Source organism: Anolis carolinensis, chromosome 2 (assembly GCF_035594765.1).
Source record: "Anolis carolinensis isolate JA03-04 chromosome 2, rAnoCar3.1.pri, whole genome shotgun sequence".
NCBI classification, from domain to species: Eukaryota; Metazoa; Chordata; class Lepidosauria; order Squamata; family Dactyloidae; genus Anolis; species Anolis carolinensis.
In genome coordinates this window covers 110377719-110395942 of record NC_085842.1, presented here as the reverse complement: position 1 = coordinate 110395942, position 18224 = coordinate 110377719, and the positions used below count along the sequence as shown (strand labels likewise).

General features: G+C 37.9%; 1 protein-coding gene across 1 annotated transcript in view; it reads left to right on the top strand.

The window, feature by feature from the left end:
- The window catches only part of nr3c1 (nuclear receptor subfamily 3 group C member 1), a 71986-nt gene extending 54152 nt beyond the window's left edge, over positions 1–17834 (top strand). Inside the window, exons 7-9 of the mRNA XM_062973895.1 lie at positions 4872–5002; positions 6402–6559; positions 11231–17834. Of these exons, the coding sequence (XP_062829965.1) occupies positions 4872–5002; positions 6402–6559; positions 11231–11383 (442 nt within the window). The 3' untranslated portion in view covers positions 11384–17834. The remainder of the gene's footprint in view (positions 1–4871; positions 5003–6401; positions 6560–11230) is intronic.
- Positions 17835–18224: the final 390 nt, after the last annotated feature.

Here is an 18224-nt window from a genome sequence, read left to right as displayed (position 1 = left end):
CCAGTTATCAGTGATAATTATAACAATTAGCTTTAAAAACCTGAAAGGTACAAATATGTCCCAATATTATTTTGTCAAGTGGAGCTATATTTTTAAAAGTAGAGATTTATGGCAGTAGTAACCAGTTTTATTTACAAATTGTAAATAAAAGAACTTACCTGATGTACTCATATATAAGTCAGTCTCATGTATAAATCAAGGACAGATTTTTGCAGTCAAATTATAAATTTTGATATGACATGTGGATAAATTGTGGGTCATTCCACAGAGAAAGGAAAGCACCTGAGCGGGCAGCAGCCCCTGGCCACTACTGCTGCAATTTTTCTCTCCAAGGCATTCAAAAACGCTTTTTGCACTTTTCCCAGAGAAGTACATGATTTCCCCGGGGGGGGGGGGGGGGGTGCGTTTAAGGAACAGTATTAACCTAACAAAACAGAAGCGTCAACCCCCTCTGCTGTCTCTGTGTTCCTATGAACAGCTGTGTCCACCATTTTCCCATCCAGGCATTTTAAAAAGTTAATCCCAGCACCAGGATGGACTATGTTCTTGCCTACTTAGAAAAGAGGAGGGTTCCTTTTTCAATGAAATGCACACTGACCCATGTTTTGGGGGTCAATTTTTGACTGAAATTTTTAGAGATAATTAAGTGTATACAGTAATTTCTTCCTGTGCTCAGTAAAAATAAGAGACATCAAATTTCAAAGCTCAAAATATTGGAAAACCCATAAAACATTATGCTTCTGGAAAAGCTGTTTTGGTTTTTTTTTTTTTAATCAGCCTGCTAACCTTATTTTTCTTTCTCCTGTAAATATGCACTTCTACTCCTTTATGGTCCTCATAGTTTTGCTAGCAATGCGTAAACATTTTCACACCACTACTATATTTTGTGGAAAATGAAGTGTGTGTTTTTTTTACCTTAAGGAGGAGTTGCATATTCTAAGTAGAATCCTGTACTCTACTCCACTCCACTCAACTCCATTCATACACAAGCAAGAGTGTCCATCAGAGCTGACACCCGTATTATAGGCTTGTGTGTAATAATAATAATAATAATAATAATAATAATAATAATAATAATAATAATAATAATATACTTCTTTTATTTCTTACCCACCTCTCCTTGCAGCTCAAGGCAGGTTACGAGATAGTTAACACACATAATCATCATAAACATATAAAATACACATGTTAAAACATATCTATACAAATACATAAATTATAATACACAGAACAAAGATTAAAATACAGTGAACACAATTAAAATTCATGATTAAAACTGACTCAGTAGGCCTGCCGGAATAATAATAATCATCATCATCATCTTTATTTGTATCCTGCCTTTCTCCCACAAAGGAACCCAAAGCAGCTTACAACATATTTAAAACAATACAAGTCCAACAATCAGCATATATAACACACAAAAGAGATAGGTCTTCAGATGTGTTTCAAATTCCAACTGTCAGATCTCTTCAGGCAGGTCGTTCCACAGTCTTGGGTCATCCGATGAAAAGATTCCCTGGGTGACTGTCACCAGTTGGGTTCTGGCTACCTGGGGTAGCCACCCCCCAGAGAATCTCAGTATTAGGGGCGGATTGTATAGGAAAAGTCGATCCTGTATGTTACTTACTTACTTAGACGATCCCTCATAGCCCGAGGGTAATAGCCCTCCACGTGTAGTGTCTTGGTGGTGGATGCATAGATGGCTGTGGAGACCTATTTTTGACCCTCATGTCCTTCCGCAATGAGGACATTGCTTTCCAGGTGAAAGGTGGTCCCGGTCAGGGTTGGCTTGATGCACTTTTCTCTTGGCACGTTTCTCCCTTAAGCCCTCCATTCCTCTTCGAATTCTGCAGCACTGCTGGTCACAGCTGACCTCCAGTTAGAGCGCTCAAGGGCCAGGGCTTCCCAGTTCTTGGTTTCTATGCCACATTTTTAAAGGTTCTTTTAAAGCCATCTTTAAATCTCTTTTCCTGTCCACCAACATTTCGTTTCCCGTTCTTGAGTTGGGAGTAGAGTAACTGCTTTGGGAGATGGTGATTGAGCATTTGGACAACATGGCCAGTCCAATGGAGTTTATGGCGTAGGAGCATCTCTTCAATGCTGGTGGTCTTTACTTCTTCCAGCACACTGACATTTGTCCGCCTGTCTTCCCAAGAGATTTGCAAGATTTTTCAGAGGTAATGCTGATGGAATCTTTCCAGGAATTGAGTGTGACGTCTGTAGACCTGTGTGTTATTTGAGCATCAGTGTTGACTTTTGTAGAGAGCTGGCTGCCAAGGTAGTGGAAATGGTCAACATTTTCTAATGTTACATCATTAAGCTGTATTCCTGGCATCGGAGAGGGATTCGCTGGCGACAGCTGGAAGAGCACTTTGGTTTTCTCTATGTTCAATGAGAGGCCAAGCTTCTCGTATGCTTCTTCCAGGGTATTTAGAGGGGCTTGTAGGCTGTCTTCTGAATGCGCACAGACTATTTTAGCATCAGCATATTGGAGTTCTATAATAATTGTTGTTGTGACCTTGCTTTTGGCTTTCAGTCTGCTGAGGTTAAATAGCTTGCTATCTGTCTGTTAGATGATTTTCACTCCGGTGGGAAGCTTCCCATCAAGATAAGATATAGTGATGAAGATGGGATATTTTTTTTCGTGTCAGGAGCGACTCGAGAAACTGCAAGTCGCTTCTGGTGTGAGAGAATTGGCCGGCTACATGGATTTTGCCCAAGGTACGCTTGGGAGGCTTCTCTCATGTCCCCGCATGGAGCTGGAGCTGATAGAGGGAGCTCATCCACGCTGGGATTCGAACCTGGCAGCTTTCAGATCAGCAACCCAGCCTTCAAGTCACAAGGCTTTTATCCACTACGCCACCGGGGGCTCCATAATATGGAAAATAAGGTTGGGGCAATAACACATCTCTGTTTGACACCTGATTCCACCTTAAATGGGTCACTTTGGGAGCCATTGCTGTCCAAGACTGTTGCCATCATGTCATTGTGGAGGCACCACAGGATGTTCACAAATTTGTCAGGGCACCTGATTTTTTGGAGGATGGTCCAGAGAGCACTGCGCTTCACTGTGTCAAATGCCTTTGCAAAGTCAGTGAATGCCATGTACAGATGTTGATTTTGTTCCCTGTATTTTTCTTGGAGCTATCGTGCAGTGAAGATAATGTCACTCTTCCTCTGGAGGGACATAAACCGTTGTGGGATTCTGGAAGGGTGCCTTCTGAGACAGGTCGAAGGCAGTTTGCAAGGATTCTGGATAGTGGAGGTTAGAAGGGAGATACCTCGATAATTTCCGCAGTCTGTTTTGTTCCCTTTTTTGAAAAGGATGATGATGGTGGCATCCTTGAGGTCTGCTGGGATTTTCTCAGTCACCTACAGTTTTTTAATGAGCTGGTGGAGTTGTTGTTCTTGTAGGTAACCTGAATCCAAATCATGTTGGGATTTAATAGTCAAAACTAAAATTTCGTACTTTTCCCGGAAACTAATTGACAGCCAGTGGAGTGATTTTAGTGTAATGTGCTCACTCCTGGATGTTCCTGTAACCAATCTGACTGTCATGTTTTAACCAATTGGAGTTTCCAAACTTGATACAAAGGTAGCTGAATGTAAATAGCATTGCAGAAATCCAACTTTGAGTTCCCAGTGCATGCACTACCATCTTCACGTCCTCAAAATGTAGGAAGGGGCGCAGCTGGCATGTCCACCAAAACTGATAGTAAGCACTCCTAATCATCACATCTGTCTGGGCTGACATTTGTAGGGATGGATCCAGGAGCACCCCTAAGCTGCAAACACAGTTTTCAGGGGGAGTAACCCCATACAGAACTGGATGATGCACCTCCATCCCCAAGTTAGGACCCAATTTGTTTTTCCTCATCCAGCCCATTACCTCCTTTAGGCATTCATTCAAAGGAGACATAGTATCCTTAGAGCTGTTTTGGAAGGAATCAAGAAATATATTTAGATGTCATCAACGTACAGATAGCACCCCACCTCATGCCTCTTCTAGTGGTTTCATGTAAATGTAAATAGGAGATAGAATGGTGCCCTGTGGAATGCCATATAACCGCTCCTTTTTCAACAAGCACCACCATCTGCAACCTGCCTGAGAGGTATGACTGTAACCACTACAGCACAGTGATTCCGATTCCCAACCCCCCCCCCCCAGGTGCTCCAGAAGGATACGGTGGTTGATAGTATTGGTATCGAAAGCTGCCGAGAGAGCTAAAAGCAACAACAGGGAAATACAATCAGTCAAATTCTATTTCATGCTTAGACCATAGATCTTTCACATACTTAACAAATGAGTAATTACAATTATAAAGTTATAAAATCTCAAACAATGCAACATTAAAAAATATACATGAACAAGCTCTTGCATAGTTAGAAGCCAAGTAAAATTAAATATTATTGAAGACTTAAACAAGAGAACGTTGAATATGAGCGACCACACAATAGTTAGATAAAAGCATCCCCAGCACAGTCAACTACAATATCAGCAATTAATCTTGCCCAGATTTTCAGTGCTGCCAGGACAAAAAGAGACACCTTGTAAGTAACCACAGAGGTATCAGCCAAAGGTAGAAAACAGCAGTGACATACACCCTTTGTCAATGTTAAGACGGAGGTCATCCACTAAGGCGACCTGTATCCTGGTTTGAAATTGGTCATGTAAGTGTGTGTGTAATCCAAGACGGCCTGGAGTTGGAAGGCATTCAGAAAGCTTATCTTCAGAAAAAGTATTTTAAGAAGATAAATATACTTAGTTCTTTTCTGTTATTATTTAGGGGAGGTATGGTGTTACTTGACAGTTCTAGTTTTATATTTGTATAAAATTTGTCCTGATGTTGTTATATCTGCTCTTTCCTCAGGCAGAGAATGAATTTACCTTGTATGTATGAACAATGCAAACGTTTGCTGGTGGTCACTAATGAGCTGGCACGGCTTCAAGTTTCATATGAAGAATACCTTTGCATGAAAACCTTGTTGCTTCTCTCTACAAGTAGGTGAAAATTGATATTTTTTCTAGTGTTCTGTTTTGGTTTGGTTACAATGTGGAAGTTGTAGTTTTTCCTCATCACTGAATTTGTAGCATTAAGCCTAATTTAATTCACTCAAACCCAGTTTGCCATGCTCCAGTTCTAAAAAAAAAAAATAGAATCATAAAATTTTGTTATGACCACCTATCATCAGGTCTTACAAGAATTAGTGATAGTATGTTTCCTATGGATAGTGTGAATAATAACATTTTGTATTTAAAGACAGTCTCCACATACTATGCAAAGGGGTACCAAAAGTATTCTAAAATTATTTTTAATTTCAAATATTCTTCAATTCTGAAAGTTAATGTCAGCAAAAAAAAAAAAAAAATCAAAAGATTTTTGCCTTCTAAAATCACAAAAATGCCCAGCCCTGAAAATATTTTATCATAGCTTTTAATTTCAGATTTATGGCAAAAAAGGTATTTCATAAGCCAATGCTTGGGAAATCTATGCCGATCTGCCTCCTAAAATGTTGATGGAACTATATTATTCCTAACAATTGCTTCTGTAACTGAAGGGAGTCAGAGTTGAACAGTGAGGGAAAGTCAGAACTTCCCCAGCTTTGTAAATAAAAAATAGGACAAAGGAGAGCTGCATTCTTACTAGAAAGTTCCTTTTAATATTATTATTATGTTTATGTTTCTTTATACCCCACTTTTTCTCTCCAAAAGGGGACTCAAAGTGGTTTACATTAAAAGTGCTTCAATACAACTTAAAATATACAAACATTAAAATAGGATTAAATATCATTGGAGTTAAAAAATAAGTTAAAATCCATAAAAACATATTCAAAACTAAAAACCACAGCACCCCCTGACTTGATCTTTAAAATTTTCATCTTTAAAACCTGCCAGTCTTAGCTTGCTGCTGGAAGGCCAGCAGGGAGGGGGCCATTCTGGCTTCCTTGGGAAGAAGTGAGTTCCATAGTCAAGAGGAACCACCAAGAAAGAACGCCCACTTTCTTGTTCCCACCGAGATCCTAAAGATGTCAGTGCCTGGGCAGATTCCAACAAGGGGATGCTGTCATCCATGTAGCCTGGACCTGAGCCATCTAGGACTTTAAAGGTGATAACCAGCACTTTGAATTGTGCCCAGAAACAAACTGGGAGCCAGTGGAGCTTCTGCAACAGAGGATTTGTCTGCTCCCTGCAGTCAGCCCCAGTTAGCAACTTGGTCGCAGCTCTTTGGACCAGCTGAAGTTTCTGAGCACTCTTCAAGTGCAGCCCCATGTAGAGTGTGTTATAGTAATCCAGAATGTTAATATGCCTGAATTTGTGATGTAACTAGGAATCAAGTTAAAAGATAATGTTTAATTTCATAAAAGGTTTGGCCATTCTGAAAACTCAGTTTTAATTTCAGTTCCCAAGGAGGGCTTGAGAAGTCAGGCCTTGTTCGATGAAATACGTATGACCTACATCAAAGAGTTGGGAAAAGCCATAGTGAAGAGAGAAGGGAACTCCAGCCAGAACTGGCAAAGATTTTATCAACTGACAAAACTCTTGGATTCCATGCATGATGTAAGTTTTTTTAACTTTGTTGCTTCCACACATTTCTGTTGTACAAAAGGTTGTAAAGATGGCTATAGTTTAGCAAGTGACAAGTCCATTTAGGTATCAACACTGCTGCCATTTTAACTTAAAGTTCTTCTGTGGTGTGTTTTTATCTGGAAGAGGGGGAAACCCCATCCAAGAAAAATGCATCTGAACTGGATTTTTCATAATTTAAGCGCAGAAGAGGCAAACAGAAGGTTATCAGATTTATTATGAAGATACATTTTTGGGCTTACGTTAAAGATGAAAAAAAACCATGCAGCAGTATGCCTATTATTATTTGGGGACAAAAACACTAAGGTGGGGTCTCTGTGACCTTGTTCAGTCTATATAAGCTGTGATGCAGGAGAGTAAGAAATAAAATTTTGATAGTAATTCAAGTTTAATAAACAATTCCAGCAGTTTCACAGGCTCAATCAGATTTTTTACCTTATAGATTTTGCTAGGATTGTGCTTTATCAGTTTGTTTCTATATTTTAAAAGATTTTTAAAAAATAAGGTCAAGGTGAACACATAATAGCTGAAATTCTATATTGTTCATTGTAGCATAAGAGTTTTGCAGTAGAATTCTGCCACAGTTGTCCATTCACTATCTCTAGAACTTGTGCTTCTGCTGCGGTAGCTTCCCTGAATAGCTATGTGCCCTATCCAGACATGAGGCTGGTGGTATCTTCATCTAAGATTTCAGCAGAAGATGTCCTCTGCTTGGGGCATAGCCAGGCACTTCTCCAATCCCTTGTAGCCCCCACCAGTCACAGAATGATTGCACAGGGAGGCAAAACCATGAATCCTGGAGTGGGGGGCTTAGGTCATTTAGAGGGTGGAGGAAAATACCAACAACAACAACAACAAACTTTATTTATACTGTGTTTCCCCAAAAATAAGACAGTGTCTTATATTAATTTTGGCTCCAAAAGATGCTCTAGATCTTATTTTCAGGGGATGTCTTATTTTTCCATGAAGAAGAATTCACATTTATTGTTGAACAAAAAAAATCAACATTATATACTGTACAGTAGTTGTCATCATAAACCAGCATAACCAGACAAACTGAATCCTAACAAGAATTTCTTGTTACTACCATTATTTCCATGTACAACACTCTATGGTACGTACATTTACCGATCCTGCATGCTCTGGTGTTCTGTTTGGCGAGCATGCTTCCAAACAAAAACTTTGCTAGGTCTTACTTTCGGGGGAGGCCTTATATTTAGCAATTCAGCAAAACCTCTACTAGGTCTTATTTTTTGGGGATGTCTTATTTTAGGGGAAACAGGGTACCACTCTATCTGCCGGAAGGGACTCAGGGCGGTTTACACATAGGTAAGCCTTTGCAGCAATCAAGAAAAGACATACCTAGGCATAAGGTGAGCGTACACTTGTGTATGTCTCACAGGATTAAAGACATTCTATCCTTTACCATAAAGATAGGCAATTTTCAACCATTTTCAGTATATAGTTTATTATGAGGATTGTGGTATATGCTCTTTAGGAATCTTGATTACCAAACAACAGCCATACATTTCTAGAGAAAAACTGTGTGTTAACAGGTGATGCAAGAGGGCCAGTGGTTAGAATGTAGTACTCATGGGTTGAAGCAAATTTGTTTGATCTTTATAAAGACCATACTTCAGCTTACCCACCACCATGATTTACCTCATTTTTTAAAAAAAATGCATGGGCATAAAAAGAGGACTAATTTTGCAAACCATTTTTAAAAAGTATGAAGCAGATGTATAGTTAACTGTATTTAATAGTACAGTACTAGAAAAAGTACTAGAAAAAGTGAATTGGCAGACAGTCTATGACTATTGGGATTTTGGCTCTAGATTAATGGTTCCCAACCTTTGGTCCTCCAGTTGTTTTGGACTTCAGCTCCCAGAAATCCCAGCCAGCTTACCAGCTGATAGAAATTGTGGGAGCTGAAGTCCAAAACACTTGGAGGACCAAAGGGTGGGAAGCATTGCTCTAGATAGATAGATAGAAAATCTCCCAACTTGTATCACATCAACCCCTTTCCTTTAAGCAGTAAATAGAATTGTTCCTTCAGAATCTATCACTCCTCTTTTTGGCAACTAAGAAATTCTGACATTGTTTCCCTCTTGCCTAGTTCCTTTGTCCTGTCCAGTCAGACTAGGAACAGGTAGGAACAGTAAAATAAATCCACAGATAGGAGAAAAAACATAAAATGATACTTTCTGTTGCCTAAGTTGTTTAGATTCCATGTATATTCCATTGACCAGAAAAATCAAAAAATTACTCAAGTATAAGCCAAGATTTTTAAGCTGAAAAAGCCCCCCTTGGTTTATATTTGGTTGAGGGTCCTGGTCGGTAGAAGAGCTTCTTTCAGTCCCACACCTTCCCACCACCTCCCCGCTAAGACTCTTACCTCTGCGCACAGCAACCCAGCTCTCCTTACCCTCCTGCCTCGCCGCACGCGCCTTTCCCTCCTTCTCCCTTGGCCTGCACATGCGTTTCTCTCTGTCTCCCTCACCCCGTGCATGTCTTTCTTTCCTCCTCTCATCTTCTCTGGGTCATTCTTCCAAGAGCAAAGGAGAGGCCTTCCTCTCCCCAGTCCTTCCCACTTCCTCCCTTCCCACCTCAGTTTCCCCCCCACTTTTCCAGCCCCCCCTTCCCACCCCAATCTGTCCTACTTTTCCAGCTACCCCTTTTCCACCTTATTTTCCCATTTTTAACTACTACTTCCTATTCCAACCTTTTTCCGTTTCCAGTCCTTCTTTTCCACCCCTTCCCAAGCCAGTCTTCCCATTTTTTTCTTATTCATATACACAGCATTTCCCCCAAAATGTATACCATAGTTAAAATAAACTATGGTGATTATTGGATTACTATTGTTGTTACATTTATATTTTACTCTATTATTGTTATTACATTTATATTTTACTCTATTATTATTGGAAGGGTACTTAAGCACATTTACATTGAAGGTTAGAATAATGATTTAATCAGAGTTGGACAGTCCTATCGTAAATTACAGTTTTATGTAAATATTCAAAAACATTTAACCTACTGATGCCTCAATTAATGTAATTTTATTGATATTTATTTTTATTTTGAAATTTACCAGTAGGTGCTGCATTTCCCACCCTCGGCTTATACTCGAGTCAATATGTTTTCCCAGTTTTTTGTGGTAAAATTAGGTGCCACGGCTTATAGTCGGGTCAGCTTATACTTGAGTATATACAGTAATTGCATTTTTATACACAAAAATGAAAAAATAATTAGAACGCATGAAGTGCATGGATGTAACATGGCTATAATAATTTTTAATGTATAAGAAATTCACTCCCTTATTTGAATCCAGTCACCTCTTCTATGTTCCATAGCAACTGTCATCCTAATAGATTGGTGGGCAGTTATAGGCTGCTATCTATCTATCTATCTATCTATCTATCTATCTATCTGTGTTGATTGTAGTTCATATGCCAAAGTTACTCCTGAAGAGGCTGAGTCTGGCATATTTTAAGGATCATTTGTTCCCTAGTTTCTTGTTATAATCCTTCCCCTGAATTGGCAGTGCTTTCCTGATTATATCAATTTTGTTCCAAATTAAAATGATGGTGCACAAAGAAAATAGTACTATAGGTTAAAAAAAAAACCAACCCTCTTCTTGGCAATGTATAAACATTTCTTGGAATTTTGCAAGTCTTGTCATTTCAGTAGCCACAGTTAACGTGGCTGTGTGTAGGTGCTAGGTCTGGAGCACCTTTTCTTCTCTGGTAGGAAGGCCAGCCACAGACTGTGGAGGTATTTGTTCTTGGTAGGTTGGAAACTTCTATTATTGTTCCTTATTGTACTTCGTATTTTGTGTCAAAAGCTGTGTTTATGTATTATTTCTTAAAACCAAATTGGTACATGCTGTATTCAGTATATTAGTTTCCTTGTTTAAACATCAAAATATAGACAATGCACAACACGTCCCCCATCAAAACAGTCTGCTTTTTTTTTGTTAGAAATGAGGCCTTGCAGTCCAAACTGTGAGAAAAGAAATTCAGTTAGTGCCTAGTGTGGTGAATAAGTTGAAAACTTTAAATGGTCTGTGATTTCTTTTGAAATTGTTTATTGAGGTGTCATTCCACTAACAAAAGGGAGGCAATTTTATATATTCCACATCTCTTCAGATATGTTTTGTAAGGTAGGCAATGCTTTAGCATGGGATATGGTACTATAAACCACACAAGTTCATGTACATCCAAACAAAATCTCCAGTATATCAAAACACACCTTATCCCTGGGGTGACACCACTTACATAAACCTTTTGAATGTTAATTGCGGTACATTATTATGCCTGGATTAATAGATAGAAGAGTATGGGGTGATGAGTCAGCTAGAGAAGCTGAGAAGATGGCAGGTAGGAGGGGAAAAACTGTAAAGCACTGATTGTACATTTGGGACTCAGATCCTAGTTAGTGTATGTGGTCCAATATCTGAATTTAGAAAAGATTCTTTTGTCAGTTTAATTTATGCTACAATATGTTCATCCTAATTTCTACTATAATAGACACAGAAATATTGAAAATTATAAACTTGCTTTAAAATATCTCACAACGCTCTGGTTACAATTAGTCTTTTGCATTTGAAATCTGGCTTCAGCCTTTTCTCTTTATCAATTGCAGGTGGTTGAGAATCTTCTAAGCTTCTGCTTCCAAACGTTTTTGGACAAATCCATGAGTATTGAGTTTCCAGAAATGTTGGCAGAAATCATCAGCAATCAGTTACCAAAATATTCGAATGGGAATATCAAGAAACTCTTATTTCATCAGAAATGACTGCCTTAATACAGATAGATTGCCTTAAGAAAAAGTCAAACTATAGCTTCTTTTTTTATATATAAACTAAAAGACTTGTTAATTTTGTCCTTGCAATTATATTGGGTGTTCTTGTTTTTGTTTTGTAATTATGCACTACATGTGGTTTACAGAGGGCCAAGACCTAGGTTTCAGAAGCAGATGCCTCAAACTGAATGATTACAGGAAGAAGAAAAGGAAATATGGCTTGGGATTTTTTTTCTCCACATATACCATCATATTGGCAGTATAGGATGCACCAAAAGCAGTGGTGTCAAATTCAGAATCCTCATTGTCAACATTCTGCTAGGAATTTCTGTAGTTGGCTGGATTTTTAAAAAATAGGTTTTTGTTTTGGTATAGATTTTTTTGTATAGTTAAAGTAGCATTTTTTGATTTATGCATGTAATATGAAGAAAGTTTACAACTGTATATCAGAAAAGGGAAGTTGTGCCTTTTATAGCTATTACTGTTTGGTTTTAGCAATTTCCTTTAACTTTATATACAGTGAAGCTTGCTCATTTTTTTCTTACATAATTTTTGTAAACTTCAAGATGCCTATTGTACAGCTGTTTTTTAAAAGTGGGGCAGCTCATAGCTTAATGACCTCTAGATATTAATCTTTAAGTATACTCATATGACTATAGGTCAGCTTTTCTAATCTGATGCAGTCATAGTAATTATTCTAAAATTGGCCTATAAATTCAGCCTTCTTCAGTGCGGAATAGGGATTGAATCGTATTCCAAATCTAACCTGAATACTGGAACTGCTTACTTTGTTATCGGTCAAACATGTTCTCTGAGCTATTAAAAACTAGCTCTGTCTTAAATAGGGGTGTGAACATAAACTTTTTTTTAAATAAAAAGCAGCCTACTTATTTGCATTTAATGCAATAGCCATAATTCTAAGAATTGTAGGCTGAATTGATGCTAAACAGATCAGTCTGGGCTGCCTATCAGGAAACCTTCAGGAAAATATGCATAATTGTTTTAAAAGTTTACTTCTGTATGGAAAAATCGACATTTTTTCATACTCTGTTTATTGCCATATAAGTGTGTACTTTTTGTGTGTCAGATGTATATTATATATACAGTGCCACAATCCAGATAGCTGTAACATGCAGAACAAAATTGATGCACAGAAATTGGTATGTCTAACTGTTCTCCTTGCACTTACTTACAAAGTGGAAAATCTGCTCTTTTTAAGCTAGGAGAACTCTATTAGTAACCAATTCATATTTTTCACCTCAAAGTGCAAACTTGCCTCTATGGGGTTCTCAGAATATTCTGCTGGATTACAGCCAGTGGCCAAATTCCAGAGAAGACTCCTACCTCCTCTCATGATGTGACCAGTACTGCCAGTTCTGACCACCTGTTAGGAAGGGGATGAGGATCCTTAGACTGGCTTAGAGCAGATAGTTTTCATCATCTGCTAAGTGGTGCATGTCAGTGCAAAAATACCCTGGCTCTTGAACCCAAGGCCTAACAGCAGCTTTTTGTACTTCCCATAAAATGGATCAAGTACCAGAAAGAATCCAGTTTCTGCTTACAAATCACTCTCTGGACTGGGGCAAATGTGTACAACCCTGTCTCCATTCTAAGTTGATGGCTACATTTCTATTGACTTTAATGGTCAGGAACTATATATATATATATATATACACACACACAAACATATATATATGTGTGTGTATGTACACATATACATACTTTATATATAAATACATATATATATATAAATAATATTGATTTACAAATTAGTTGTAATTATGCCCAATATATATTATGTTTATAAAGATTCTTAAAAGATTTTACTTCAAATAAGATTTTTAACTTTATGCAGAATAGAAAATAGACCAAACTACAAGAAGAAGAAACCTCTTTTGGAAGATAAAGGTCCCAGACCTGTGTATGGCTACACACCCATTTTCATTTTTGTTACCACCTAAACAAAACCTACCTTTTTTCTTAGAGAACATGACAATTCCGCTACTGATTTTGTGGCTTAGAGTAGAAAGTTGTCCTTGTATAGCTCCAACCCTTCTGTATCAAACTACTAGTGTGCCATAAAACAACCATGTATGTCCTGTGAATTTTTCCTTGTTATCATTGATTTATATTTTAAACAATTTGTAAGCTGTAATAGCCCATCCTCTGAGCACTTAAGAATTTTCAGAAAAATTAAAACATAAAGTCACTTTAAAGGATGGGGGTGGGGAAGAGAAAGCACTTGTTGTTCTTAGTGGCCTAAATATTTTTGGGGCAAAAATTACAGGGTTTAATAACCTAACAAATGTTAACAAAGAAAAGACATTATAACGCTACTACTATATTTTGATTAATTGTACTTTGAAATGTATTTAATTTGGTAGTGTTGTTTGAATAAACAAGGAAGGGCTACTACAGCTTTTAAAGCAGTTTATCAGATTATTGTAAAATAGCTTGTATAGTGTATCATAAGAACGGTTTTTAGATGACAGATTGCTTTATCATGACGTGATATATTTTTTCTAGGGGTCACAAATGTGTTGAATGGTAACCCATACAAATTGTGGTTTGTCTGGAAGTATTAATCCTAGCAGCATTGTTCTAAAGTTTCTAAAATGGTACTCTGTTGTTTCTGTTGTTGGTGTTGTTGTTTTCCTTTTCTTTCTTTTTGTTCATTTTTAGAGGCACTTACTCATATTTGGTGGGAGCTCCTGGGGCTGAAACCTATCTCCATTTAACCGCTGTAAGCACAGTCTGTGTGCTTGATCCCCTCACATTCCAGGACTAAGCCTGCAGCAACAGTGCAGATTTACTTGATGACCCCCTCCTCCCTACTGCAAAAAAGCTTAAAAACAGAAAATAGAAGTAGTGTGTGCATGTACACATTTGCCCATATGTTCACACTACCTGGGATTACTTTCACATATAGCCTCACAGAGCACAGCAAAACAGCTAAACAAAATTGGCAATAAAATGCATACCGGTACCAGCAATATGTAAATAATAGAGCATAGTTTGATCACAGTCTACTAAATACATTTCTAATTATTCAACAAAAATGTTCCTGGTTAAAAAAATAGGAATTTTACCTGAGCTGTTTTTTGTCTTTTGTTAATCTTTTTAAAAATTAGGCATATAATTGAAACTCTCCCCCAGCTGCTATAGCCAGTATTTGGGCATAAAATAACATATTTTAATAACAATAATCATTCGCGTTTGTGGTTTCTGTGCAGCCCCACAATGAAGTGCTGCATCTATGTGCTGCATTGTAGGAAGGTTCTAGAGCTCTAGTCAAAAGGGTTGGCCGTCCTACACTTCATTGTGTGCAGAGGAAAGTGTCTTCCTGCCTGCCTTGCTGGGAAGGAGGAAACGAGTGCCTGTTTCACATATTTACAGCACTACTGTGGACAGGCCTCCTTGCTTGGAGTGTTCTGTGTATCTTTCCATGAGATCTTTCCTTAGGAGGGCCAGCTTCCTGACTAGAGCTCTAGGAGGCATAGGACACAGTTGTGTTAGTGCATAGATGACCACTTAAAGAACACCCAGAAACAGGTAAGCAACCTGTCTTTCTTCTTGAATAAGCTCTTACAAATATGTATCTTTAACAGTTTATCTAAGCTTCGGAAAGTATTTTAACAGTAGTTTGCAAACCGTTGGGATGAAAATGTGTATTCTGCCTGTTTTTAGCTAATGCTAACCGACCCAAGTATTTGGTTTCCCCCCAAAAAAGGGTCATGAAAAGATATCGCATGAGGAAAATGTGGAAAATTCCACTTGGGAAGTGACATGTATTAAGCATTGTAGCACATGATACCAAGCTTAACAAAACTAGTAATGTGGGCTTTGACAAGTATGGTTGATTGTTTACCAACACAAGTGGGATGTACAGAAATCAGTACTATGACTACATGCATAGAAGTATTTAGTGATGGGAAAGAGGCTCTTATTCTTGATTTTATGTATTTGATCAATTTATGAACTTTTTCTTTTTTTAAAAAAACTGTAAATGCTGATTCTGGAAAAGAACTTTTAAATTTTTATTGTTTTGTTAAGGATTTAAACACAAGCCATCTAAAGTACATAAGCATTCAGCAAAACATGTGTTTCTTGTCTGGCTAGTCTTTTTCATGCTGGGGGAAATCAGCATTTCAAATAAAGCAGGGAAAATTCTGACTTCTGTCTCTTCAGTGCCTTGCCATTTCATGCTGACATGGAAGGGATTTGGATAGCCTCGGATATGCATGCTATATGCAAGAATTGCACATGACAAGTGTTAGAAATAGTTGTTCATAAGATGTGTTAGGGCATGCACTTGCAGAGGAAAAAATTATAGCTCACTATATAGTTCCTGTATCACTAAAAAGGGATTAGAGCCTTAGGATATAAACCTGAGCATACCTATTTTTGAGGTAAACCAGATTCAAATCTGGGACTGATTTCCAAGTAAATGTGCTTACCATCAGTTTGCCAGTTTTGCCAACCAGAGTAACCCAAAAAATCCAGTATTAGATTCTCTTGAAAACAGCAGAGGAGTACAAAGTGTGTACAAGTGTAGAAACAATTGCCAACCCATCTTTTAGACCACAACCTCTTGGCTTTACAACATAGATATATATTGGAAACAACAGAGTATATGACAGGGAGTGGAGAAAGGTGCACTGGAACACATATTACACATGCACAACTGCTTGCAAATATCTAGGAGCATCGGGTTCATAGGCCAGGTTATCATGACTTCATCTTGTTCAGCACACAGAAAATTGTTGGTAGTGTGAATTATGATTATGTGAAGAACCGACTTTTTCACACTTGTAAAAAAAACCCCCCACACTTTAATTATATAGCATAATCAACAGACACCCATCCACCCACTACTCCAGTTTTGTTAAAAGACAATCTTTAAGAGGGAGCATCCTACCCCACCCCCAAAACAAGTACTGGTTTGATATAGAGGTCCAATATAATGGGGCCTCATTCTGTAGATCTATCTGAACCCTCCAAAAGAGTTGGAGTGAAAGGATTCTGCAGAAGATGTAGCCTGTGTGGAGATGGGTCGTTACTATACTCATGCCAGGTGAAAGTAAATCCAAAGATTTCCTCCTGCTTGCATGGACAGTGTCCTGAGAACAGCTATAGAACCTACCGTGGCATTGTCAGTCGTCCCTCCTTTGTTTCGGCTTCTGCAGAACTGCATTAGTGTCTACTTTCATTCCACTCCTAAATCTTGAAACTTGCCTAAAATATAGTTGTTTGATTCCTCCTGCTTGTTAATGTTGTCTCAGGATAAAGTAGTGTAAGCTTTCTTGATCTTGCAATTTTCATCATTTATGCCTTCCTCTTGCCACTTCACTGTAAAAACAAATACGCACAAATTGAGAGGATATGAACCATTGCAGTGTAATAGGCATCCATTGTTTTAGGAAAATGTGCAAGAGAGGAAGTGGAGCAAAAATTGGGTAACGAGATAATACTTTTCTGTGGTCTGTGTGACATATAGAAATAGGTCTGACCTATACTAAGGCAGAATAGCAACTCTGTGCAGGGGCAGATCAGATCAATTTGTGTGCATTCACAGATGTTTAACAGCCACCACGCTTAAGGTGAGCAACCTTTTAGTTCATAATTGCCTTTGAGAGTCTGTTCTAAGTGTAAAAGGGTTAACTAAAGCAATTATGAGAATAAGTGGCAAGACTGATGTTTGTTTGAGCCACTTTAATTTTAAAAGTGTATGCTTATTAAGTACATTGTAGAAAGGGACCAGATTCTCCAGCCTCTTTCAGAACTAACTTCATCCACTGCCTGATCCATACTGAAATCACTATGGATATTACTATGGATGTACTAAGATCATTTTTTTACACTATCGCTGTTTCATAAGAACAACACTTTCAGGCAACAAAGGAAGCATCATATTAGTGGAAAACATTCAATGATCCCTTTTGAAGTCTTGCTTTCTGGTTTGAGAAAAAGTATGAAACTAGCCATCTCTTCCTTGCCTACTCACACCACCCAACAGGCTTAATAACACGGATTCAGTAGTGTGTCAACATTCTATTTTGTTATATTCTCCAAAAGATATATAATGGGGATAAATGCTATATTATGCTGGTGTAAGGCATTATTAAAAAGCCTTTTCATTACTTTTTATCACAGTAATTTCAAAACAGTGTAAAAAATTAAAACAAGTGACTCCTGTTTAAAAATAAAAGTTGTAGTTTTCTATTCATGCCGAATAAGTCTGTAGTAACTGTCTTTTCACCTCAGTGAAATGTTGGACTGTAAAATCTTGTGTGGAACTGTTGAACTTTTTCTTTTTCCTTTTAAATTTTGCTGTTCTAGTAAATTCAAAGCCACACATCTGTACAGAAGTTGCAGTAAATGTATGCCATTTACAGCAATGCTAAATCGTGGACAAAATGACAATAAAAATTGCTTTTTCATGATATGTTCAAATACCTTTGGAATAGAAGTTTTGGGGGTTGTTTTTGCTTTGTTTTACACAGCGCCAAAAACTTCAGTGCATTTGTTTATTTACTTGGATATTATTAAGCTAACCTCTGACCACTGAACCATTTCAAGTGTTCTGGCACGTAAATTCATTTGCTTTAGAAGGGGTTGCTGGAGATTGGTAGTTCTGAGATTTATTTACACACTTGAATGCTGATATCTTGTTAGTGACATACACAGGTATAAATCCACCTTATGCTTGTGCATGTCTCCTTTTGGTCTTGGCAAAGGTTGGAGTTCTCTGTCACTCCCCACAATTCTCCCCCAACATTTTGCTACAATAACATACACATCCCCATGGCATTTCTGTTGTTGATGGAGAATAGTG